The 24,999-nt window shown below is 32.1% G+C and overlaps 5 protein-coding genes across 17 annotated transcripts in view; 3 read left to right on the forward strand and 2 right to left on the reverse strand.

Moving 5' to 3' along the window:
* Nucleotides 1-301: 301 nt before the first annotated feature.
* LOC115234383 (alpha- and gamma-adaptin-binding protein p34-like) lies at nucleotides 302-2,158 on the forward strand. Its single transcript, XM_029805424.1, has 6 exons — nucleotides 302-465; nucleotides 666-835; nucleotides 907-1,024; nucleotides 1,147-1,296; nucleotides 1,395-1,505; nucleotides 1,583-2,158. Exons 1-6 carry the CDS (start codon nucleotides 402-404, stop codon nucleotides 1,753-1,755), a joined length of 786 nt encoding a protein of 261 aa, XP_029661284.1. The 5' UTR covers nucleotides 302-401; the 3' UTR covers nucleotides 1,756-2,158.
* Nucleotides 2,159-2,446: 288 nt separating this feature from the next.
* LOC115234382 (anamorsin homolog) lies at nucleotides 2,447-4,302 on the reverse strand. The gene is made up of 6 exons (XM_029805423.1): nucleotides 4,155-4,302; nucleotides 3,836-4,052; nucleotides 3,432-3,757; nucleotides 3,226-3,355; nucleotides 3,013-3,125; nucleotides 2,447-2,902 (listed from the first exon to the last, which is right to left on the reverse strand). The coding sequence occupies exons 2-6, from the start codon at nucleotides 3,990-3,992 to the stop codon at nucleotides 2,789-2,791; spliced, it is 840 nt and encodes a 279-aa protein (XP_029661283.1). The 5' UTR covers nucleotides 3,993-4,052; nucleotides 4,155-4,302; the 3' UTR covers nucleotides 2,447-2,788.
* A 3,434-nt stretch (nucleotides 4,303-7,736) lies between these two features.
* On the forward strand, nucleotides 7,737-12,305 carry LOC115234485 (alanine--tRNA ligase, mitochondrial). 2 transcript variants are annotated; one of them, XM_029805613.1, is made up of 12 exons: nucleotides 7,737-8,054; nucleotides 8,136-8,309; nucleotides 8,401-8,741; nucleotides 8,950-9,231; nucleotides 9,327-9,471; nucleotides 9,568-9,740; nucleotides 9,862-10,187; nucleotides 10,262-10,553; nucleotides 10,680-11,075; nucleotides 11,156-11,512; nucleotides 11,578-11,761; nucleotides 11,878-12,305. In XM_029805613.1, exons 1-12 carry the CDS (start codon nucleotides 7,830-7,832, stop codon nucleotides 12,106-12,108), a joined length of 3,126 nt encoding a protein of 1,041 aa, XP_029661473.1. In that variant the 5' UTR covers nucleotides 7,737-7,829; the 3' UTR covers nucleotides 12,109-12,305. The 2 variants fall into 2 exon arrangements, with proteins under 2 accessions (XP_029661473.1, XP_029661474.1); XM_029805614.1 differs by having other exon boundaries at nucleotides 10,280-10,553.
* The window catches only part of LOC115234486 (phosphatidylglycerophosphatase and protein-tyrosine phosphatase 1-like), a 29,134-nt gene continuing 15,956 nt past the window's right edge, over nucleotides 11,822-24,999 (reverse strand). Inside the window, exons 1-6 of one of the 5 annotated variants that reach the window (XM_029805619.1) lie at nucleotides 15,644-15,926; nucleotides 15,445-15,506; nucleotides 13,368-13,510; nucleotides 12,879-12,959; nucleotides 12,633-12,765; nucleotides 11,822-11,953 (exon numbers count right to left, since the gene is read on the reverse strand). In XM_029805619.1, coding sequence (XP_029661479.1) covers nucleotides 11,928-11,953; nucleotides 12,633-12,765; nucleotides 12,879-12,959; nucleotides 13,368-13,510; nucleotides 15,445-15,460 — 399 coding nt within the window. In that variant the 5' untranslated portion in view covers nucleotides 15,461-15,506; nucleotides 15,644-15,926 and the 3' untranslated portion in view covers nucleotides 11,822-11,927. Of the gene's footprint in view, nucleotides 11,954-12,632; nucleotides 12,766-12,878; nucleotides 12,960-13,367; nucleotides 13,511-14,432; nucleotides 15,507-15,643; nucleotides 15,927-16,274; nucleotides 16,399-17,604; nucleotides 17,744-24,999 lie in introns of those variants that run through there. The other 4 variants (XM_029805618.1, XM_029805616.1, XM_029805615.1 and 1 more) reach the window with 4 other exon arrangements.
* LOC115234484 (syntaxin-binding protein 5) overlaps nucleotides 16,652-24,999 on the forward strand; it is a 32,323-nt gene continuing 23,975 nt past the window's right edge. For 7 of the 8 annotated variants that reach the window (XM_029805604.1, XM_029805611.1, XM_029805606.1 and 4 more), the window contains exons 1-4: nucleotides 16,652-16,803; nucleotides 22,681-22,778; nucleotides 23,663-23,845; nucleotides 24,065-24,199. In XM_029805604.1, coding sequence (XP_029661464.1) covers nucleotides 16,684-16,803; nucleotides 22,681-22,778; nucleotides 23,663-23,845; nucleotides 24,065-24,199 — 536 coding nt within the window. In that variant the 5' untranslated portion in view covers nucleotides 16,652-16,683. Of the gene's footprint in view, nucleotides 16,804-22,680; nucleotides 22,779-23,662; nucleotides 23,846-24,064; nucleotides 24,200-24,999 lie in introns of those variants that run through there. The other variant, XM_029805610.1, reaches the window with a different exon arrangement.

The raw sequence follows: 24,999 nt of genomic DNA on the forward strand, positions 1-24,999 counted from the left end.
ATTCGTTCAGAAAGCATGCTTTTGGCCCTATGAGCGTGCCTTGTCCTTGTTCAATTTTCAGTAAATAACAAAGATAGAACGACGCTTTTAGCGCGTACCGCGTAAGCATTTTTAACCAGTTATTGGCCAGAATGTTCTGATCATATCCTAGATCAGAAGTGGCTATAAAAGAGAAACAGAAAGAAAAAGAAGAAGAAGAAGAAACGCATAAGCGTGTTTTCCGAACACATCCCTAGTCTGTGTCTGTTCTGAATGGTACTGACCATAGACATAGTATATCTAGATCGAGTGTTGAGGAGTGGGAGCCAACATCTGATCTAACCTAACTTAATAGCTTTATTCAATTATAGCTCATTCACATTCTATTAATAATTCTTGGATATAAATTTCAATTGTTTATAATGAATTTGCCTCAAGTATTGATCGTTAGTACGAAAAAAGGAAAAGCTAGGGAAATCGCAGAAAGTGAGTACAAGTATTAACATTGTGTATACTTGAAATTTGTAATAGAAATTTATAATTTATAATAGCTTCTATGAAATTTCTGTATAGCTACGATTTTACAATTCTATTACTTCTGCTCGAATAGTATAAAATTGGCTATACTTTCACAATTTTTTAAGTTCTTATAACATTATACTTTGTGTACATTATGTCTGATGCAGACATAGGTGCAGAACAATTATCCGAAGAAGATGACATTATGGATTATCAGTGGAATATTGATAACAAATACTACACATCACAGTTATTAATACGCACCATAGAAAATATATCTTATGAACTCCCAGTAGAAGGAATCAAGGCATTGATCATATACCATGATACACAGGCAGTAAGATACATAATTGCACTGGAAATTTAGTGATTAAATTAATATATGTTGATGGCAATCAATTTCTATAGAACAATGCGGATCAAGAATTAGAACACTTGGCATCTTTAATTAATTCATTATTGACAACAGCAGAAGTATTTTTATTTTCCTGCAGTGCAATAACTGACATACTGCTGCGAGATAAAGGTACATTTATGAAAAAGCGCACATTGATTATCTGAATATATTTCATGTCATTTTATATAGAAAATGTATGAATATATATAATATTTATTCTATTGCAAAGTTAATTATTTTATACATTTCAGTGCTAAATTGGTGTTTACATAACAAATTTGAGCTGGTTGAATTAGATCAAACAGGAGATTCAGAATCCGATACAGAGGGTAATAAATATGGTATTGAAAGAATCATAGAAGCTTTACATGCTCACACATGGCCTGATATTGTATTTAAAAGTAGTGTATCACAAATTTCTCTGCTATTAAAAAGAAAATATGTGTGCATAAATATTTCTCATTTCTTTATACAAAAATTAAAATGTGTTTTGTTACAGATACAGCGAGTGTGGATGAAACACTCAAAGTAAATGAAATTGAAGAACAATTTGAAAATATTCGATTATCGCGCGATCCTTCCGAAAGGCTACGTATGCAGGACATGCTTGGTCAGTATAAATTAGGAATCATATAAAAGTAAATGTGCAAAGTATAATGTCGTTTATTCTATCATAGATGTTTACAGATAGCATTATGGGTGATGAAAATGCAGACTTTGGAGAGCTATTTGGTCAATTTATGGACATGAAAGAACATGCAGCATCTCTACCAACAAACGAAAGACGCGTAGTGGCTGAACAAGTAGTCACTGCTTTTTGGAAAGCTATGGGTGGCGATCTTTTAGAAATCGAGGATTAAATTTAAAATTCATATGTCGATATAATGTTTAGATTAACTATAAATTGCTTCAATTGGCTTTAAATTGATGTACAATATACTAAAAAGCTCAAAATAATAAAACGCAATTATATAAAGGTTACTTGCATATTGCAATAATATGTACATCAATAATGTATGATAAAAAAAGCGTTTTTAAAAAAAGTTGCATATGGTTTAAATGTAGTGTTATATGTATAAAATAAATTCATCATGATAGATGAGAGGAAACTTTAATAATGCTATGAACATGACATTAAAATTTTGTTTCGTTTGTTGGCTACAAAAAATTTACGTAAATATAATCATATAATAGACGTGTATTAAGATTATTTAAGACGACATGCTGTAATTTTTTTAATAAAATAATTTTAATTAAATAAAAGAGTGATTTTTAAAGTAAGAAAAAGATTAAAATAAGATCTTACTCGCGCGTTATATTTTCGATAAATCGCGGAAGTTATTAGGAAAATATATTTTGACAAGAACTAACCAAATTAAAGTTAACTGCAAATTCAAATATTTAAATTCCTCCAAATCATTTTTTCCTAAGATCGAGAATTTAGCATCTTAATTTTAATTATTTCATACTTGATGTATCTTATTGAATTATATTATTAAATTATATTTTTCTAATAATTCTGATGATTTCTCGAGATTAAGAACAAGTATGAAGATTCAATTATATAATTTACATGAAAATTGTGTACATTTTACTACAAATCTTATAATTAGATATTTTTATTATTGATGATTATCTCTTGTATTGTTATTATTTAATGTTGTTACATTTAAAACAATTTTTCTAATTGTTGATAAATAGATTTGAAGTGTCTTTATTTAAGGAACAATTGTGTATTATATATCCATTTATCTGTATTAAATACATATATGCATATATCAGACAAAATTAATCATCTAAATTAACCATATGAAATAATCATATAAAAACAGCACACAATTATTTCCTTAAATCGAAATAAATATCCATTTATACAGTCATGAAAAACAGAATTTAGGAATCGATAGTTAAATGAATATCTGGCACAACTACTTTCTCTCCAGGTTTAAAGGCAGGCATTCCAAGATAAGGACAACTGGCACATCTAAATGCATCTCCAAGATAACACTATAACAAATTCATTAAAAATGTTGAATATTCAATTCATGTAACTAAATAATTAAATATAGCATATGCATAAATTTTCATCGCAGTAACACCAATAATATAAAACATACACTTCCACAAGAAGATTTAACAGTGCCTTCCTGTATGGTTTTATTATTTAATTCTTCTGCGAGTCCACATGTACAATCTTTACATGCTTTGCGCTTGCCCGTTGTTGAACAAACTGAAACAAGCAGATTTAAAAATTTAATGTAAATTTTTACATTTATATAATTATACAATATAAAAATGATATATTTAATTTTTAACTATGCTAACTTTACCTCTTAAGGATGATGCATCTGGCTTCACAAAATCTGACTCATCTAAAAGTTCATCTTCATCTATCAAATCATCTACCTTCCATACATTAGATTTTTTGTCTGTGAATGATAGAGGAACACTAGAACCCACCTAAATTATTAAGGAAAAATGTATAAAAATTTTTCTTTCCTTGAATAAAATATAAACTAATTAATACATAATTAACCTCAAATGATGGTTTATTTGCTAATACTTTGCAAATATCTTTTGCATTGTTATATACTTTCAGCAAAAGATTTTTACTCTCTAAATCTTTATCCAAGCTCTTTTGTTCTATATTGTTTACTATGAAACCGGATAACTTTAATCTAGATATTCTTTCAGAATAGGTAAGTTGTGTATCCAACTTTCTCTCTATTGGTAATGGTTCATAAATGATGAGTAAACCATTAGGTTTCAGAATTCTCAATGCCTCTGTCAGGAATTCATCGGTCATGCATGGTTGTATAAAAATGGCAATAATGACATTAAAAGCAGATGCATTGTAATTTTCTAAAAACAATGTGTGTATCAGTAATTATTAATATGATAAAAATGCTTACACAAATCAAATAAAAGTTACATACTTACCCTTTTTTAAATCCAACAAATTTGTGGCATGCATTTTGCCAAGGTGTCCAATACGTTGTTTGATCGCAGAACGAAATTCCGCCGTATCATGAGGAAAAGATGCTTCGTTTCCCAATATAACGAGAACCTCGTTTCCCTCGTTGAGAAGAGATGTCATGTTGCAATTGTGATTAAAATAATTAGTAATTTATCGCGAACCAAGCACCCACACGAGTAGCTATAAAAAATACGTATCTTTTATTACACAATGTAAAAAAGCTGGAAAAAGTATTAGTCTTTTTTTTAATTAGAAAGATTTTGTGTATTGGATTAAACCTACATATTGTCCTTCTTAAAGTGCACAAAAATCGTCTGAAAGATTACTTTCGATTTCCACGGATAACCAACAAAACACTTGACTTAACCATAGAACCACAGACTTGGTAGTCATGTGATGTGATGCACGAATCTATAAATATGATGCGTACGCATGTATTGAGGTAATGGGTCTGTTCTTTGCAGCTGAACTGGCTGCACTGGTTCAGAGTTTATCTTTTTCTCTCCCCATTGGAAGGAGAAGAATGGGCTCTGAACTGGTGCAGCCAGTTCAGCTGTAAAGAACAGACCTAATATGTCTTGGGTGTACAAGAGTTAATCAAAGAGAAACATGATTAGACAAAAGATTAGCAAATGTTGAAATATGTATCTTTCGCAATTATAATATCTTCGAAAAGTCATAGTTATTAAAGTATATTATTCGACAAGAGATAAATCGAGCTGAAGCAAGCTACAAAATTTCTTCCAAACCATGTTCTCCTAATATCGCAAAAGTTTAGTTCGCGCTACGCGCGCGCCATTACACTGGTTTTTATTACACGCTATTAATACTTATTAATTATAACACTTATTAATTATTAAATAATTAATAAGTAATTATATTAAGAGTATATTAACCCTCTTAGACACAAACTTTCACACACACATACAAAACGCCTCTCTCTCTCTCTCTCTCTTATATTCCCTTTTTTCCTTCTCTCTCTCTTTCTCTCTCTTTATCTATCTATCTATCTATTTTTGTATTTATCTATCTACCTCTATCTCGCTTATTCTTCGACTTCTTTAATATTAAATAAAGTGCCTTCCTTTCTCCTCCTTTTCTTTCTTTCTCTCCCTCTCTCTGTCTCTTTTTTGACAGATATGAATCAAAATATGCGACTCACATCGAGATCGAGATCGAGTTTCGAAACAACTAATCAGTATCCCGGAAAAGAAGCAATAATGGACTTTCCATGTTTTTTTTATTAATGATGATGATAATTATGATGATGATTATGATGATGTTGTTTTTAATCATGGGCAACTTTATGTTGCTTTTTCGCGAGTTCGTTTTTGGCAAGCATTAAAAGTTTACCTTGGTAATCAACGAAATAACAGATACGTTAAAAATTATGTATATAAGGAAATGTATATCTAATTTTTTGCTTTTTAAAATCATTCTCTTTATCCTTTTCTTTCTCTCTCATATGTAATATGACAGGAAAAATACATTTACGTCAAAAATAAATTATATAGTTTTATTAAAACAAATCGAATTTCTAAATAAACAAATAAAAAATTTTTTAAATAGAATTATTTATATGCAAGAAGTTTTAAAATGCAAGAATAAAGATTATAAGTTTCTTCATTTTTAATTATTATAATATAATTTTATTTATTTAAACGCAACGTTAATACAATTTTATCAATGAATTTTATAATGTAATAAATAATAATATAATGATGATATAATAATATATAAATTATAATGATATAATAATATGGATATTACCCAGACAGCACAAGGATGTCCTTAGGACGTCCAAAGGGCATCCAGGACAATAAGTGCGAAAACAACTCCGACGGTTGAACGCTCGACTTGCGGTACCGACACGCGCGAGGCCGTGACGTAGGTCGTGACGTATAGGCCGCCTGCCTATCGCTTGCGCGAATTTCGATCTCGCGCCAAAATCCACGCGAATTTTCACGCGGCGGCCAATTAAACTCGGCGCCCCGTTAGAAATTTGAACATCTCAAAGTGGAGTAAAACTATTGGCGGCGAGCAACGACAAGGATCGTTGCTCGAAAAATATAAAAGAGCCTGCTCGCAAGGAGCAGACACAGTCGTTTTTTGAATTTGCAAATATGACTGATTACGAAGAATCCCAAGAGTACCGTGATGAACAATTAATCAAAATTATACAAGGTATCCCAGCGTTGTGGGATCCACGTGTCCCCCTATAGGGGACATTTAGATTTGCAGAAATGATGAGCTTCGTTGAAGCAACAGATATATCCGTATGTATTTTTACACCTTTACATATTTATAAGGATAATGTGTGAAACCTCTTTCTGAGGCATATGGGGAAGTGGAAGGATAGAGTTTTATATGATATTTATCTTATAACAAAATATAATAATAATGTACAATGTTTATATTTTATAATTTTATAATAAATAATTACACGTGTAACATATTTTTTAAAAATCTTCATTTAATTAAAAATCTAAATAAATTTTTAATTTTTTTATATTGGTAAAAATATAAATCTTATTCTGTATCTGAAAAAGAATTACGACGTATCATTATTACATGGATAAGAAAAAAGAGCAAATCTATGTTTATGTAAATTTATGTAAATGTATATGTATATATTAAAATATTTGTTAAAATATAAATTTATCAATTTAATAGTTTTATATGATATTTTGTGGAAAAACCTTTTTTGAGGCATGTGGGAAAGATGGGGACCTCGAGCGGAATCGAACCTGGATCTCTCGATTACCAGGCCGCGACTCTACGCCCGCCACGCGTCGCCCCGTAAATATTATGTTAGTATGGAAATACTTAATCTCACGTAATTTTAACAAACATTAACAGTCGCCACATAATATTACGCTGCATACTCGTTTTCAAATACGTGACACTACATTGATATGCTTTTCACTATACAATAAGAAATATTCTCTATATACTAACACTTTTAATATATTTTTAATATACATAATATATGTATATTTTAATAAAACCAATAATATACATATTTTGGTAATCCCAAAAAAAAAATTATGATAATTTCGATTTCTTTTATTGGACTTATAAATAATATAAGACATTGAGAAAAATGTCCGTTAACAAATTTTATGTTTGAATTTTACTCTTCGTATATTTTTCTTACAATTAAAACAGTAATTATTTTACTTCAAAAAATGATCATGATTTGCCAACTGTGATGTAATACAATGACGATATAGCTTGATATGAAAAATTTTTCTTACACAAAATCGCTATTTTTCATTGTCCTTATAATTAGAAGTTAGATTTTTAACTGGTATGAAATACATCTTTCTCTGTGCTTTAAAAAAATTACACGACATAAAAATTTAAATTATTTGATCGAACTATTTAGCTTCTAATAATTCTGTTGATTTCTCGAGATAGAATAGAATATATAATAGAAAAAGTGCGAAGATTCAAAAAATGGGCATCTTAATAAATATTCTTATTATTGATATGATTATCTTTCTTATTATATTATTTAATTAATATATTGTTATATTTAAATAATTGCAGATATAAATTGTAAACCAAACTGAAGATGTTGCTAATTAAAATTTTAAAAGCTGGGTTTCGAACTTTGATAAACCGTCCCGATATAACAGATATGATTTGACAAGAGATGGCGCGATTAAAATTTAAGCGCGAATTTTTAAAATACTTTTTTCCATATATTCGTATATCAATTTTTATCAATACCACATCTGCATTTTTAAAAGTCTGAAATTGATAAAACTTATTAACATATTGATAATAAAGAACACTGTGATAATGCCACACATATTTATTCCAGATAGATATCGATTGAATTTTTGTCCACATGTCCTAACCATGCTATACAACACAGAGTGATCTCCAATGACTCCTAATGTATACGTGTGGATTTTTATATAAAAGCTGACTATTTTAATTATTTATATTATGTATTATTTATGCGCGATAATTAATCCCGTAACGAAGAGAATGACCTTTTATAAATTCATTCGCTTGTACAATCAGTTTAGCAACAACAAACCTGCTAATTTAATCAGGAAAGAATTTTTAGATTATTTTTCCAAAGATTTAAAACACAGTATTATTCGTTCCAGTCCTGTCTCTCCAATTGCTGATCAATCACTAGCATTCATCAATGCTGGTATGAATCAGGTATACCTTTTTTCTAAGATTTATTTCTATTAAGAAATCTGTCAATAAATGTATGTTTCTTATCTTACAATATCTTTTCAGTTTAAAGGGATCTTCTTAGATTATCACAAACCACCTGCGACAAAGGTTGTCAATTCACAAAAGTGTATTAGAGTTGGTGGGAAGCACAATGATTTAAGTGTTGTTGGTAATGATAGTTATCATCATACATTCTTCGAAATGCTTGGCAATTGGTCCTTTGGAGATTATTTTAAAGTATATATATGTGTAATATATATAATACGACATTGTTTACACATTTGTCAATACTTGTGAGATATTATTTATATAATATGACCATTTTCAGGAAGATGCTTGCACATATGCTTGGAATCTTCTAACAAATGTGTATGGTATACCTAAAGAATATCTATATGTAACATATTTCGGTGGAAATGAGAAGTTAGGCATGGGTCCAGATCTGGAATGCAAGAATATTTGGTTAAAACTTGGTCTTCCAGAATGCAAAATTCTACCTTTTGATATGAGAGATAATTTCTGGGAAATGGGTATATCAGGTCCTTGTGGACCTTGCACAGAAATACATGTAGACTATATGAAACGAAATACTAATCAAGCTGCACGAGTGAATAAAGGATATGCAGATCTTATGGAATTGTGGAATATAGTTTTTATACAATACGAAAGGTGAGTTAGGAATATATCGAATGCTTTAAATTAGTTAAGTCACAAAGTAATGCTTTTAATATATTTTACTTACTGTCTTATTACTTTATCTATTAAATCTTTATACATTGTTTGTAAAAGTTTCTTTTTCATATAATATATGACAAAGTTTAATTGTATGAGTTATAAAATTGCATAGTCTATTAAATATTATGATATTTTATGTTAGGCTTGCAAATGGATGTATAGTACCTTTACCAAAACATCATGTTGATACAGGCATGGGACTTGAACGATTAGCCACCTTTCTACAAGGGAAAAAATCAAATTACGATACAGATCTTTTCCAGCCATTATTTGATGCGATACAAAAGCATTCGAACACGCCAAAATATAAAGGGACATTTGGCGATGATGATACAGGCAAACTTGACTATGGTTACAGAATTCTCGCCGATCACGCGAGAATGGTTTCTGTTGCATTAGCTGATAATATGTTACCTGAGCAACAGTATGTAATATTTCAGTATATAGCATTTTTTATATATGTTCATTAAATTTATATGTAAATACAATAGTAAAAAGAGATGTTTTATGGTTTATTAGACAAAAACTACGAAGAATATTACGAAATGCTATAGATGTGGGAGAGAAAATATTCAAAAAACCTGGCATAGTTACTGAGCTCGCCTGCACTGTAGCTGATAATTTGAGTGCAGTTTATCCAGAATTGCACAATAATCTGAAACAGGTAATGCAAAATAATACTACTAAAATTGTTCTTGTCAAAAAAAGACATTGGACTATATTTCATATGGTCTTAATATTGTTGAATGCAATTTGTCAGGTACAAAGGATAATAGACTTTGAGGAAGATCTATTCAAAAGGTTGCGGGATACTTCTGGTAAAAGGTGGAATAAGATGATCGAAGTTCGTCCTGAACTAGCATCAATCACTGATTGGATGGCTCCTGGTCTAGTCGATGGCTACAAAGAATTGCAATCCATATTGAAAGACTTGTAAGATATTTGAAACAAGATAAGAGAATTTGATATAGATAAAGAAATCGCTTATTTAGTACATCTGTTGTATAACATAATACATTAATATATTTAATAATTCATGATATGTGATTTACAGGCGTAAAACTAACGTGTTACCCGGAACTGTCGCATTTAAGCTGTATGATACATATGGCCTTAATTCAGAAACTATAGCGGAATTAGCACAAATTGAGTCATTACATTTTGATGAAATCGATTTTGAAAAGCAACTTGATAATTGTAGACATCAATCAAGAGTTGGATTAGATAAATGTAGCATACTTACTAAGGAATCTTTGAGAATACTTGAAGAAAATCACGTACCTAAAACAAATGATTCATTCAAATACAATTATACATACAATGGAAATAATTATGAATTTCCAGCACTTAATAGCAAAATTATTGGTATTATTATCAATGGTAATATTAAAGTAAATCCCATAAATATATCTATTATATTCTGATTAACATATAATTTAATGTAACTTTAAAAGCTAATATCTATTTTATAGGTGAATTAGTTATAAATAAAAATTATTCCGAAACTACAAAAATTGATAATGTTAATAATAGAAAAGCTATAAACATTAAAGAGATATTAAACAATACCGATGCCGATGAAATCGGCATTATATTGGATAAGACTGTATGCTATTCATCAGAAGGTGGCCAAGTTTCAGATAAAGGAAATATTTATATCAAGAATCTACTTTTCAACATAGACAATGTTAGAAAAGTAAATGGTTATGTGATTCATTCTGGATATTTTGTCAACACAGATTTACCGTAAATATCTTTTATATATATATATATTTAGATGCTTATATAAAATTATTCCAATTGTACAATTATCATAAAAAATTCATTAAATAATCAATACATTTGATATAATAAATTTATACATTTTTTTAGTACATCAGAACTTTATTTACAAATGGGAGACGATTGTTTAGTCAATATAGAAACAAATATTCGTGTTGGAGCCATGAAACATCATACAGCAGCACATTTATTGAATGCAGCCTTAAAAAAAGTTATGCAAGTAGTGTATCAAAGTGGTTGTACAGTCAATGTGGATAATTTAAAATTTCAATTTAATTCATTTGGTGAGCAATTTACGTTAGAACAAATGAGAATAATAGAAGATTGCATTAATAATATCATACAAACCCATGCTGCAACAACTGTACAAACTTTAAATTTACTTGAGCTATTAAAACAAGACAATGTTACATTGATTCCTGGAGAAATATATCCTTATACAGGCATTAGAATCATAGAAATCAATACTGACAATTTGAAAGCAAAGTTAGTAAGTGCAAATTTTAGACATCAAGGAATTTTCTAAATTCCTCTTAACAATTAATATCTATTGTATATATTTATAGGGAAACGTGTTGCGGCACTCATGTACATAATACAAGTGTTTTGCAACACTTTTGCTTTTTAACATATACCTCAAAGGGAGCAACAAAGCGCACTGTTAAAGCTGTTGTCGGCCGAGAGGCTTTACGTATAAAACAGGCTGGTGATAAAATATGTCGGAGAATTGCGGAGCTAGAAGAAACGTTAAAAAGTGGCAAATTCACATATGAACAATTTAAGGAAGAAATAAGCCGAATAAAACAAGAAATTAATGATTCAAATATGCAAATATCATATTCTTATCTAACTAAAGAGAAATGCTTAACACACCTAGAAAATTTGAGTAAAGCAATATGGTTGCAAGAGAAAGAAATCGAGAAGTATGTAATATCTCATATTTATTCAAATAATCATCTGTTTCATTCTAAATAATGGCATTTTATAGGACTTCTATAATTCGTGAAATCACTGATACCATGGATTCATCGTCTTGTTTTATCGTACATTGCCTAAATAAAAATCCAATATATTTGTCATTGCATGAAGTTATATCTCTCTTTTCTAAAGTACCAATATTAGTACTATCCAGTACCAATGAATCTGTAAGAGCAAGATGTTCTGTACCACAGGTATTATATTTCATTCACACATTTAAATGTAGATTTTAATATAGATTATGTGTGTGTACAATATATGATCTATATTTAAATCGATAATCTGGATAAGTAATTATTATTCTATGTAGGAAATGGTTTCTAACGCATTTAATGCACAAATCTGGATGGATGTCGTCCTTCAAATTTTTAATGCAAAGCAAGGACCTATTAAAGGATTAAAACCAATGTTAGTTGCAAGTATGAAATCTACACAGGTGTCACAGGATTTTCAGATACATATAGAAAAAGCAGTGACCGAGGCTACTAAATTTGCATCCATGCATATAAGAAAGATAGAACTTACTAATAAAAATCGATAGGCGATTGTACTTATTAAAAATAATTATGATTAGCGCTAGAAATATAATTGTAATAAATTCATATTTATGATAGATTATTTTATGTTTTCACTCTTACTTTGCTTCGTTTAAGTTAGCAAATACATATGATGTATATAGATAGTGTATCTAATTATAAATGATCAAAATTTATTTATCTATTTGTACATTATCTCCATTTACATAAATAATGTAATAAAATTATATATATATATAAAATTGTTTTAACGCGGACCATTGTACTGTATGGAGCAGTATATGTGGTCTTTTTGTTCGCATGTAATTTACTGCTTCTTCGGGTGTCCAATTATTTTTCTAGAACAAAACATTTTATGATTTAATGATTCAAATAACCTTTGAATGCTTTTACATTTAAACCATGCCATATAATCTCACTATTATTAAATAACATGCGACCAATGTTGCGCTTCTTGTTCTTCCTGCTTTACAATGAACATAAACTGTGCCAGGTTGACTGTGTCTATTAATAGTATCTGGTGGATTACCCAATTTTCTAGTTGATACAATGCGGAATTTATTAATAAAATTTACACCATTCTGCAGTTTTTCCTGAGAGGGTGCTTGAAAGATATCTGTTGTAGATAATTGTAGAAATTCTACATTGTGTCTGTGCCATTCCTGATGGAAAAAAAAAATATTACTAATTTGCACATATAAGATTGTTTTACATATGATAGCTTTTTTATTATGCTATTTTATTTAGAAAATTTAAGTTTTACTGTCACACATACCTTCTCTGTGTTAGATAATAAAGACAACTCGTAATCTTCGTTCATAGATACAACAGCCTTAATATTTTCATTGTCAATTAACTTAAACAGAAAAGAAAAATTGTGTCAAATGTAAATGATATGTAATAACTATTCCAATATTTACATTATGATTTAGTAGCTGTTACATGAAGCTATATTTGTCCAAATAATTTCAAATATATGATACATTTAATATATTATTGAATAAATAATTAAATAAATATATATATATATAAAATGTATATATTATAAAGCAAAAATAAGAATAAAAAAAAAAGAAAAGGAAATCATAAACATTATATTGTTAATAAAGTAATTTATGAGTAAACTATTTCTATCGAAAGAACTATCACGTTTATGAGATTTTCTCAGAAAATATCAGGCAAAATATCAATGATCATATGAGCTCTTTTTCAATTAAATTTAATAAAAAAAATAGTATGAATTAAAATTTTGTAGAAGACATACCTGCTTCGTCGTTCGCCGGAACGGTAAGGCGCCCAATATGACAGTTTCGTCTATCCTATCGTACCAATTTCGGGTAGTGATTTTTTCCATAACGACGTTGTAAAACAAGGTTGGATAAAATGTTACTCTTGCGAACATCTTTGCTATAAATTAATTTCAAAGAAGTGTCGTATTAGTTCGAGTGAGAGAATTAAAAATATGCCTCAGAGTGAAACTTTCACTCAGCTCTGAAGTTCCCGATCACACGTATACATAACGATAAATTTGATCTCTTAACTAAATCGAAAACTGAATCAATCTTATTTAATTTTCCCGTAATTCGCGTTTCTTTTCGATGCGATACGTTCATGTGTATATTTATCTCGGTAGAGTCGCAACGAATGAAAGAAACGGAAGCTATCTTTTGTATCTAAACGATTTCGTATGCGACTACTTGATCTATTCCCCTGGAGTACAAAGTCATAGACGTCCGCAGGGGGGGGGCAAAACGGGCACGTGCCCCCCCCCCCGGAAAAAGGAAAAAAAAATTTTAATTAAAAAAATTAAATTATTTTAAACTACAAAGTAGACATTAACATGTCTATAAAAGCAAGAAGACGATGATGGAGAGACTGAGATGCAATTGCAGTGATATATTCTCCTAGATATATGTATAGCAGTTGCTCAGACTTTTGTATTTTTTTAAATATTTATATACTATATTATGAAAAAATAAATGTACATAATTTTACATACATGGAAATATACTATATATATGTATTAGGGAGTCTAAAATAAAATTTTCAGTTACGTTTTAACATGCGAAAAATTAACAGTAAAATTGGATTTCAAGGATGAGATATGATAATTGGGAAGTAATTCTTTTCTCTAAAATTATAGTTTCCTAGTCTTTAAGATCGTTTAGGTAAGATGTATAAAATTTATGAACTTGTATTTTTTTCAATTAAAAATATTTTGATATTAAGAGGATGCCGGACCGTCCTGTTTTACCGACCATAATAATTATATATTTGCTTAATATAAAAGTTTTGGCAGTTTGTATGTACAAAATAAGATAGGTTCCCAATATAATATATACTTATATATAATTATCATTATCATCATTAGGCTAATCTAATATCGCAATCTTGTGACGTTTCTATTAAATCTATATCTAAACAATAAGATCCTAATTTTCCTGTTCTAAATAAGCTAATAAAATAATCTGCTGCAAATTGTAAATTTGGTGTAAGTATTCGTCTATCAAAGGTTTTCATTATCATAGTTTTTTTAAACTTTGCAGCAATATATGTAAGCACATATATTATATCATCATTTGGTGCTGACAAACCCAGCTTTTCTACGTATTCAAATCGGCCATTCTTATTTAGCCAAAACAGTAAATAATCTGCAAGCATTTCTGTTCCTACCACATGGTCTTGCAAACATCCTACTAAAGACAGTTTGAAACCAGCATGGATATCATTAATAGAAGGAGCTAAAATACCAGGTGTATCAAACAGATATACTGTTGGGTCTTCCGATATCTTTATGCGAGTCAATACAGATCGTGTAATGCCAGCTTCTGCGCCGACATGAGTAGCTTTGGCCATGTTAAGGTGATGGCTTCTTAAACGATTAATTAGAGAGGACTTTCCAACATTGGGAACACCAATAACCATTATGGAATAAGACTCTTCCTCCGCTCTATTGTAACGCGCTGAATTAGATATTAACTTCTTGGCTAAGGGTAAGATTTTCTTCATGTTCCTGCATTTCTCATCCTTCAGATTTGTAAATATTATATTGGATAGGCCCTCTCTATTCAATGTAGAGACAATACTTTCTGAATATTTTGTATCTGCTAGGTCCTTTTTGCTCAATACAAGTATATGCGGTTTCAAGCCTGTCAAAGTCCTACTAAAATCCGCATAACGTCCGGAAATTGGTACCCGTGCGTCGTGAACCTCTAGGATGCAATCGACATTTTTTAATCGTTGCTGCATTTGCTTCAAACCCTTTGTCATATGTCCGGGGAACCAACGTATTGCTTTCTGAGACAACACAAACTTTTGTCGCAAATTGGCGACTACTTTACCTCCCGTGTTTGTCATCGTGTTGCAGCTTCGATGTATATACTTGCTACGTCTTCAGATAATCCTATAAATTTTAAAACATCAATATATAACTGGTTAAAAATTAAGAAAATTTGTATGTCATAAATGTTTCAATGCTCGATAATTGATTGTTGCAAGAAACGGTAAAAAGATATATATTCAGTTTATGCTGAGATATACCTAGGAATAGGTTTTGCAAAATGTTGTGTCAAAATCGTTAATCGAATATTGATTGATGTCAATGCAAAAATATAAAAATGCCAGCATTTAGGTTATCGGTAGTTTAGCCAAAATGAAATAACAATACACGTGAACCAACGTGAGCCACGCAAAGGCACATTTCTATGAAAGCATTAAATTCATCAAGCAAGATTGCGAAACGGCTTATTTCTCTGTTTGTAATTATGTAATTTATAGGCTGAATAACAGGATCGATTATCCATCTTTCGAATAACGCGAACGGTATTCGCGTAGGATTTAGGATTTGCGGATTTGTAACGTGTAAAAGCAGCTTGAAAGACAGCTCGTACAGCAGACGACGCGCTAATTAGTCCAACCAATCGCGCGCGCGATTCGCACGCGATTGCGCGGCTGCGCGTTACTCGTACTACGCTTGCGTAGCTCGCACTCGCAACCGTGCGAAAGTCCACATGAGCCTGTTGCCAGTTATTGATCCTGGCGCGATTAAACAACACCGCATTGCCGTCAACTACGAAAACAATTCTCGCCACGTCTCGGTCGCGTTCGCGCTCGGCGTAAAAGCGTTGACCGATAAAACGTCGTCCTCGTGTGGGTTCCGAGATACCTGTACCTGGAGATTTGGTGCGCGAACGAGCGAGCGAGCACACGTTTACATCATTGAGGTATCGCTGACACGTACTGTCAAGATGTAGAGAATCGGCTCCGCGGCAGAGCAACGTCCACCGTGTCGGGAGAGTCGACCCGTGCCAAGAGAGAGAGAGAGAGAGAGAGAGAGAGAAGGAGAGAAGAGAGAGAGAGAGAGAGCGCGAGCGAGCGAATATGTCATTGGATTTTCGTGAACGAGCTTGAGCTCGTTTGACGAGCCGAGAAGACGACGAGCCTAAATCTTAAAATCCCGGCCGTGATTTCGTAGAGGACGGAAACGGACGGACAGACGGACGAACGAACGAACGGAGGGACGAACGGCGCGGTTGCACATGTGATCCCCCCCGAGTGGTCGACCCTATTTGGCAGACGCGATGAAGAAGTTCACGATCAAGGGTGTACTCGATGGGTTCCGGTCGTCGGTCCCGCAACCCGTCAAGCCCGACCAAGAGATCGTCGAGAACCTGAGGCCGGAGCACTTTCAAGTTAAGAAGGTCAGTACCGATACGCCAAGTGCCTTGCATTCGTAATATTCCCCCCGTTTGCCCTAATTATGTAAAGTGGACCTGTCGATAATCCGCTATTCGGCATTTTTCGCAGGTTTTTGCATATGTCAAACGATAAATCTTCTGAAAAATCCGATAACGTGCAAAATATATGTCAATTTCGGACATTACGAGGAATAAAAAAACCTTTGCTTTTCACAATTCTCTCCCGTCATATTTAACAATTAAACGAATAAACCGCATAATTACAAAATTTTATGGGGTCAGCTATAAAAGAAAGCATGCCGCTACTGTGTAGATAATATTGGCTTTATCCAGACTTAAACGCGTATAAAATTTATCGTGCATCTATTATATAACGAGATCAACGATAAGAAAAAAGATGTTAGATAATTTTAATCTCTCAATTCATATTATACTTATTGTTAAAAAAATTCAATTACTTATGTTTTATTCGATATTTTACGTATGGCATCTAAAAGAAGACGGAATAAAAGATTTTCAAAATCTCTCGTTTTAATTTGAGCTTTTTATCTGTTCCTTGAATTATCTTTTTAAACAATTATTTGAAACACATTATCGAAAGCTATGATGACAAAAAATCTATATCGCATTAAATATACTATTTAAAGATATAAAAAAAAATATATATATATATATATATACACAATAAAAAATATAGATAAATAAATAATTCTTATATATATTCGCATTCATTAAAACGTTAAATATTTCGAAATCGTACTGCGGAGTTGATTTATTTACGAGATACAAAGGCAAGTCTCTTACACAAGACAGCTCGTAAACTCGTTAAGAAACTCAAGTTGTCTACTTCCAAATAAGTCCTCGGAAGAACGTAAACATCCTGGTAGTTGTCGATACTCGCTCTACATACAAGATATCGCCCTATCTAGTTCGTCAAGTTCGTGCGCCAAAACTGCCCTGTCTATTTACTCAAACGAGTTGTTCGTAACTGTGAAGTTGATATCGAGTACTATCGCGCTTCGGTAACACGTTCGTGCGAATATCCGTTACGCGGTCTCGAGAGAGGAACAGATAACGATATGCAGATATTTCAACAAGCGCACGAAGGAATACGAATACGGCAATGCCGATTAGAGGCGTTTTATACGTTCTACGTTACGTATTTGATTATACGTCTCAGGCGATCGATACCAATTCATTTTCTCGACCTTTCTCTATTTTCTTTTACGATTTTTTTTCCGAATATCGAATTTACATTAACTAGGCAATATTTTTATCGCGAATTGTTTACAAGATATTTCATAAAATCTTTGTTGTATTCGCGATTTTTTTTCCGACAATTAATACGCGCGATAGATTTTTTTAGACATTGCTTTTTTATTTGAGATAATTGCATTTTTAAGAACCGGTTTGTTAAATATTCAGTTATATTAAATATCGCAATATTAAAATCTTCATGACGAGTCAAGAACTTGTATTTGTATGATATGGCCTCGTGTTATTGCATTTGTCTCTGTTGAAATCATCACTCGATGCGGAAATTAACATAATCATAAAGCTATTATTTCAATTTTCTCTCTCTGTCTTTGACAAAGATGACATACTCGAATCTACATATATACTGATTAATTTTGTCGGAGAATAAAAAATTGAAGTTTTAAATCTGCATTCCACATATATCTTATGCTCTCTTCTTTAATGATATTTATAAAAGAGGATAATACGTATGTGTATTAAAACATGTATTATTATATGACAAAAATAGAGAGAGAATTCTTTCTCAGAAAAACGATGATATATGCACTGCATAATTGCTGACGATTTGTTCCACGTATCGCGGTCTATCGTCCGACGTGTGACATTTGCATACATCGTCCAGTACACTAGACGTTTTAAAGTTGCGCTAATATATTCGAAAGCATCCTAATGAATATTGATTGAAGGTTTTAAAAAGTGAACGTTTACGTCGCAGAATTAAAATGTTGCACAGAGAAAGTTCAGATACAGGGAGAGGACTAAACATATAAATATATTTGATTGAAGATTATTGTTTTTTCAACAATCATATAATCTTTCGTATCATATAATCTTTCTTAAAGTATCAGAAAAGGATATAAAAAGCAAATAAAACTTCGAAAATTATCTGTATATATTTTTGCGAGTGTTTTATTTTATTTCATTTTTTTTTTATACAACATTTTTTATTATATCGGACACACATTTTCTAATAAATTGCATGAATATAAATTGCAAGAATATAAATTGGCGTATGTCACGTGAATTTTGCGATAATTAAAATTTATCATCGTGTATTTTTTTGTAAATTCCACCAGCAATAAAATATCGGGAAGTACCAGTTGTATTTCCAATAAAGGCAATTTATGAAAGAGGCATGTGACAGATCTGTCAATACACTGGAAGTTATGATGACCCGCCCTTGTGGATTTGTTAGCTATAGATAATATTGCCTATAGATAATATTATATGATAAGAAACTGCATTTTGTGCGATGTATCCAGAAGATATCTGCCAATGATCGAACGCATTGATAAACAGCAATCTTGCAATTCGATTCGGTTTTAACTATACATTAAGGCTCTTTTATGGCAATAACGATTCGATCGTCCTAAATTCTATATTGAACTTTTACGCTGAAACTTGGTCGAATAAAAGTAAAATAAACGAAGAATATAAATTTGTGAAAAATGTACATTTTGCTTCCTCATAGAGGAAGCTTTGTTTTTCTACTTATTTTAAGAGATAACTTTTTTTAAACAGCTTATCACACGCGCAGCTTTTGCCGTAATCTTCTGCTATAAAGGGGAGACATGATGTACATAGAAAATGACAAATTATCCCGTACACGCACGGCTGTGACAGGCGCGTAAAAACGAATTACTGAAAGGTGCGAGAACCTTACGAAAAATTAGAAATTACGTCGCGACATACACATTCATTTGAGCACGCATAAACGAAGAATATAAATTTGTGAAAAATGTACATTTTGCTTCCTCATAGAGGAGGAAGTTTTGTTTTTCTACTTATTTTAAGAGATAACTTTTTTTAAACAGCTTATCACACGCGCAGCTTTTGCCGTAATCTTCTGCTATAAAGGGGAGACATGATGTACATAGAAAATGACAAATTATCCCGTACACGCACGGCTGTGACAGGCGCGTAAAAACGAATTACTGAAAGGTGCGAGAACCTTACGAAAAATTAGAAATTACGTCGCGACATACACATTCATTTGAGCACGCGCGTATCTGAATCTGTCAGCAAGGCAGAAATAATGGCCCCTGGCGATGCAGCTGCGCTAGCACTCGTATAATAGAATGCAAAAATGAATAAATTTGAGCTTGCCCGTGATGCAAATGCAATACCAGAGGTTACCTGCAATATTTTTTAAATTTTTCTTCGAATAATGGATCTCTCTCGACATATACAATCTTTCGGGAAATTCATTTCTAACCGACAATTTCTTTTATGGTTATATTTGTAAGAATTCATCGTTACGATCAAAATTAAACGAGAGAGGCTTGAAAGCAAAATTATTTACAATTTTCTGTAAACTGAATATTTATTTATTTACGTATTTTATATTACTCTATCGTTTTACAATAAGCAAAATTATATGAATAATCTCTTCTATCTGAATTTATTGGAAGAACGGTTTGCACATTTTCAGAATATCGCTGCATCTTAAAACAGAATAACGTGTTCTTTTATTTCGTATTATTTTGTATATGTTATAGAAAAAAGAGCGGCATAGACAAAGCGGAATGTGAAAGCTGACGCACGCGCGCCAAAGTTTTCACTAGCGGAAAATTGATAGCAACCTTGATATTGAGCTGATGCTGTGGGCTACTCGTGTACGTTTCGCCGTATCTATCATTTCGTTATATCTCCTATATGCGCATTGTCGTAACTCCTGGACCAAGCCAGACATCAATTTTATCCTCGTCCCATTGCACTCTTATCGCTCTATCGCTCTATCGTTTCGAAGACAATGTGAGCAATCAAGATATTTTCAAAATAAAACAAATTCTAATAACAATTTTAATAAATAACGATTCTAATTATAAGATATTTATACGACACAAACAATATTGATATTTTAAAGAAAATTTAATTAATGTATCAACATATTTATGAGATATAATAAAAGAGTATTTAAGAAAATCTGTATAAATAAAAAATCTATAAGATTCATTGATTTATTGCTCTATTGTTGTATAATTGTTAACACAGTCGGATTGATTCTTTTCTGACTCGTTTCTTTTTTTAGGATTGATTAATTCGAAATAATTAGATGTTATTTTGAATAAAATTATCTTCTTTTTGTATAATACTATGAATTATGAAAGAGAGAGACTAAATTAATATACACTACATATCGTTAGAATATAAAGATTAACTTCTTAACAGACATATTAATTGATATAATAATAAGATAAATGTCACTTTTAATTAGTTTTATGCTATCGATTTATATAGAATCGGACAAAACAATTATGTGTTTCCTGTTATTTGTAAAAAATTACTCCACGAATCCCATCGTTTCGCTCAGGATCCTAAAGGTTCGAGAATTTCACAGATAATAGGAGAACTGTTCTCCGTTCATCTCTGATTTTTTGTCTTCCTCTTTTATTTATAGTTAATAAACCTCTCTGCGACGCAGAGTAGATTGCCCTGCCGCGCATATGTGTCGATCGGATTGCCGCACCTGCAGGCGCTGAGCGTCCGGCCGTCACAAATTACAATGCAATCATCACGCCATAACACGATCGAGTGAAACGCTTTCTACCCGATAATAATCTAAGCCCGCTATGTAAGCGGATTAATTCCTATATAGCCCCCCGCAAAAATGTATTCAAAATGGAAAAACTCTCTCTTTACACACTCGGTGCTCAATCTATTTCTCCGTAAAAGCGCGTGAATGTTCAAGCAAAAAAGTTAATCGCTAATAATTTTTTTAAATATACCTTTTTAGAATTATCAGGTCGATAGTTTCGCTTCCTCATGCAATAATACTTTTTTCGCACACGCGACAACTTGGCGACAAATTCTAGTTCCAGTTCGCAGAAAACATGAGCGATCCGATTCTGATTGATGTAATTTTTCACGTAAGTTTATTTGCGTATAATGAATCGATAAGATATTCGAAATATGTAAAAAATAGCCGTTGTCAAGCTTAGAATAGATGTGCCGAATGTATGTCGTGTACGCAGTCAAAAAAGTTATATTTTTATGAGATTTAAATCGCGATTATTCGATTGGATATTGCCTTCTAAGTCTTACGTAATCTTTATATTCCGATGTAATTTCTCGCTCAAAGTAATATTAACAATGAATCTGTCGGTGGTCCGGCAAACTGGCCCAGTGGAAGTTGCGCGTGGGAGAGTCTCTGGAGACTCGGAGTAAGGTAAGTTGCTGCTGGACTCGTAACTTTCGCCGTATTTCAACCTATTTCGCCGGCGCCCGACCATGGCGGCCGGTGAAATGGAACGAGGGCAGTTTTCACCAACAGCGAAAAGCAGCGACGGAGTCCCGTTGCACCAAAATCGATCCCGAGACATATATTCGTCGTCCTACATGTTATCCTTCTCTTCAATCGGCGGTCGGTCGCGCTCGCGGTTAGCCCTGAACCAAGTTTTCCAACTCGCGTTTACGCGAGTTGCGATCCCGAGAGCGATAAGTCTTTAGATCTTTCTTCTTCTTCTTCTTTTTTTTTTTTTTTTTTTTTTCCCGGGGGGTTTTTTTTTTTTTTTTTTTTTCCTCTCTTGATATATTTCCGCAACCCCTTGCGGGAATGAATAGTCTTCCAAGCGACTAAAGCGGGAAAGATGGCATGAAACACGGATGCCTTTTATGTTACAGACATTCAGACACGGCTTCCCGCATCAGCCGACAGCATTGGCATTCGACCCAGTTCAAAGGCTCCTAGCTATTGGCACTAAATCAGGATCCCTCAGAATGTATCCTTTGACGTTATCGTTAATACGGGTGGTATCCCGTAATTAAACTCTTTGAAAGAAGAGAAATGCATGGCGCAATTAAAAAGACCCAACATAATGGGTAGATCCATTAGTATTGTATCCAACGTAATTCAATTTTCGTTATTTTTTTTTGTTGCCTCTTTTTTTTCTCTTTTGTATTACATAGCGTCGAATATAATTGTTGAGTTTTCTCTCGATCGCTTTTTGCCATAGATGTGTTCACTATCCCACACAATTCTCAAAACGAATATCGCAAGACAACGATGCGATGCCGAAAATTCTGCATTGGCGGAAATAAAAACTGTAACTATATTCGTTAACGCTTTTGCATCATCTTAAAAAATTTCGGGAATCAATGGGTTAGTGCAATTTTAGCGGATTAATTACACGGTCCTGTTGGTTCGTGGCTCTTCGACCGTGTGTTTTTACACATCAGTGACTTCATTGATCTATCATGGCCAAAGTGAAGATATAATAGATGCTCATCACAGTTCGATGGACAATACTAACTACCGCGATGAACTATAAACGGAAAAGTTCTAACCGCGCTGTCAATTTTAGGTGAAATTTTTACGTTTTGCGTTTAAAAGAGTTTGGACGCGGAAGAATTAATGAATCGGCAAGAATTTTCTAATAATATTTCGTGCAATCTTTATGCATTTTTATAATATTTCGCGTACGGTTTTTTAATAAACTAATATGATTAAAATATGGGGAATATTTTTATCATAAATGTATACGGATTATAATTAATTATTATATATTAGAGATATATATTTTATAATATTGTACATGGACAGGTAGCTCGTAATTGATACACAGAGACTTGTAATTTTTCCTGAATTAATTTGATATAAAAACAGTTTGGGTAGACCGGGCGTAGATGCACACGTTAAGCACGAGGGATGTGCGGCTGTAATACAATTACAGTTCTTGATCAACGAAGGGGCATTAGTGTCGGCTACGGCGGACGACACCGTGCATTTATGGAACTTCCGTCAGAAGATACCGCAGGTGGTGCAAAGTCTCAAATTTCAAAGAGACAGGTCAGTCATTAACACCCGTGGCATTTCCCGCCTCGAATTTCGTTTTGTCATCAGAAAATTTCGCGATTCATAATATATTGAATAAATACAAAGCCTTCAATCATGCATAATATGTTTTACACGAGTAGAATGTAAAGTAATCGAGAGATTTCGCGAGCACGGTTGAACGGTTTGAACTTCTTGATAACGAATGCTAATTGTATAATTCGTTTTCAACAGAATCACTTGCATTCACCTACCGCTTCAAAGTAAATGGTTGTATGTCGGGACGGAACGAGGAAATATTCACATACTGCATATTGAAACGTTCGTTTTATCCGGATATGTAATTAACTGGAACAAGGCTATTGAAGTGTAAGTATATAAATTGTTTGCTAAACATATTTGAGTAATTAAGAAATGAAGAGTAGCAACGCGATATATTTGTATAAATGCAATCGTATGTTAATGAATGCGTGCAAAACACATTAAATTCTATGTGCCGATCTTCATAAATTCTAATTCTAATATGAGCATGTAAACACGTTTAAAATTGTTGTTGCTTTAAGGTAAGTATTTGAAAGTTAACTGCTGCTTAACATAATTGATTTCAGCAAGAAGACTTCTATTAAATACGGAGTGAAATGATGTTGAATATGATGTAAATTTATTCTACTTTTTTTAACACTTGGTTGTGATTAGGTATTGTGTTAATGCAATTTTCTTTAAACTACAGAACGAGCGTAAACAACGGAAAGACACGCTGCAAGAGAAACAGCAACGTACAATAAAAAATTTATTTTTAAATAATAAGTTATTGGTGCTTAAGAGTTTCTATTACAGTTGGATATATCGGGATGCGTTTGCGTGCACATATTTTTCTCTCAGATTTTAAAATATTCTACAATAAACCACTGTAATTTCTTATCCACTATTAGTATAGATTATTCCATATGAAATATGCCACTTTCTTAAATTTATTTCTTATAAACCTATGCTCTAACTGTAGATACGGAATTACGGTGACTTGGAGAATATTTCAAATCGAAAATGAGTAGCATATATCCACTATGTAATCTTTTTACACAAGAAATTTACGTAACAGATTTTTTATTGTATCTTTTTGCGAGAGAAAATTTCTTAATAACATTTTTCAAAAAGATGAGTGAGAAAAG

Source organism: Formica exsecta, unplaced genomic scaffold, assembly GCF_003651465.1.
Source record: "Formica exsecta isolate Colony F162 unplaced genomic scaffold, ASM365146v1 scaffold2, whole genome shotgun sequence".
Taxonomy (NCBI): domain Eukaryota; kingdom Metazoa; phylum Arthropoda; class Insecta; order Hymenoptera; family Formicidae; genus Formica; species Formica exsecta.

Bases quoted from the DNA above. Each gene is read 5' to 3' on its own strand.
- LOC115234383 (XM_029805424.1), top strand. From the start codon at position 402: ATGAATTTGCCTCAAGTATTGATCGTTAGTACGAAAAAAGGAAAAGCT. The intron at 466-665 runs GTGAGTACAAGT...TGTCTGATGCAG, and splicing joins AGCTAGGGAAATCGCAGAAA to ACATAGGTGCAGAACAATTA. The intron at 1,297-1,394 runs GTAGTGTATCAC...GTTTTGTTACAG, and splicing joins GCCTGATATTGTATTTAAAA to ATACAGCGAGTGTGGATGAA.
- LOC115234382 (XM_029805423.1), bottom strand. From the start codon at position 3,992: ATGACATCTCTTCTCAACGAGGGAAACGAGGTTCTCGTTATATTGGGA. The intron at 3,126-3,225 runs GTAAAGTTAGCA...TGCTTGTTTCAG, and splicing joins AGATGCATCATCCTTAAGAG to TTTGTTCAACAACGGGCAAG. The intron at 2,903-3,012 runs GTATGTTTTATA...AATTTGTTATAG, and splicing joins TTAAATCTTCTTGTGGAAGT to TGTTATCTTGGAGATGCATT.
- LOC115234485 (XM_029805613.1), top strand. From the start codon at position 7,830: ATGTATTATTTATGCGCGATAATTAATCCCGTAACGAAGAGAATGACC. The intron at 8,742-8,949 runs GTGAGTTAGGAA...ATTTTATGTTAG, and splicing joins GTTTTTATACAATACGAAAG to GCTTGCAAATGGATGTATAG. The intron at 10,188-10,261 runs GTAATATTAAAG...TAACTTTAAAAG, and splicing joins TATTGGTATTATTATCAATG to CTAATATCTATTTTATAGGT.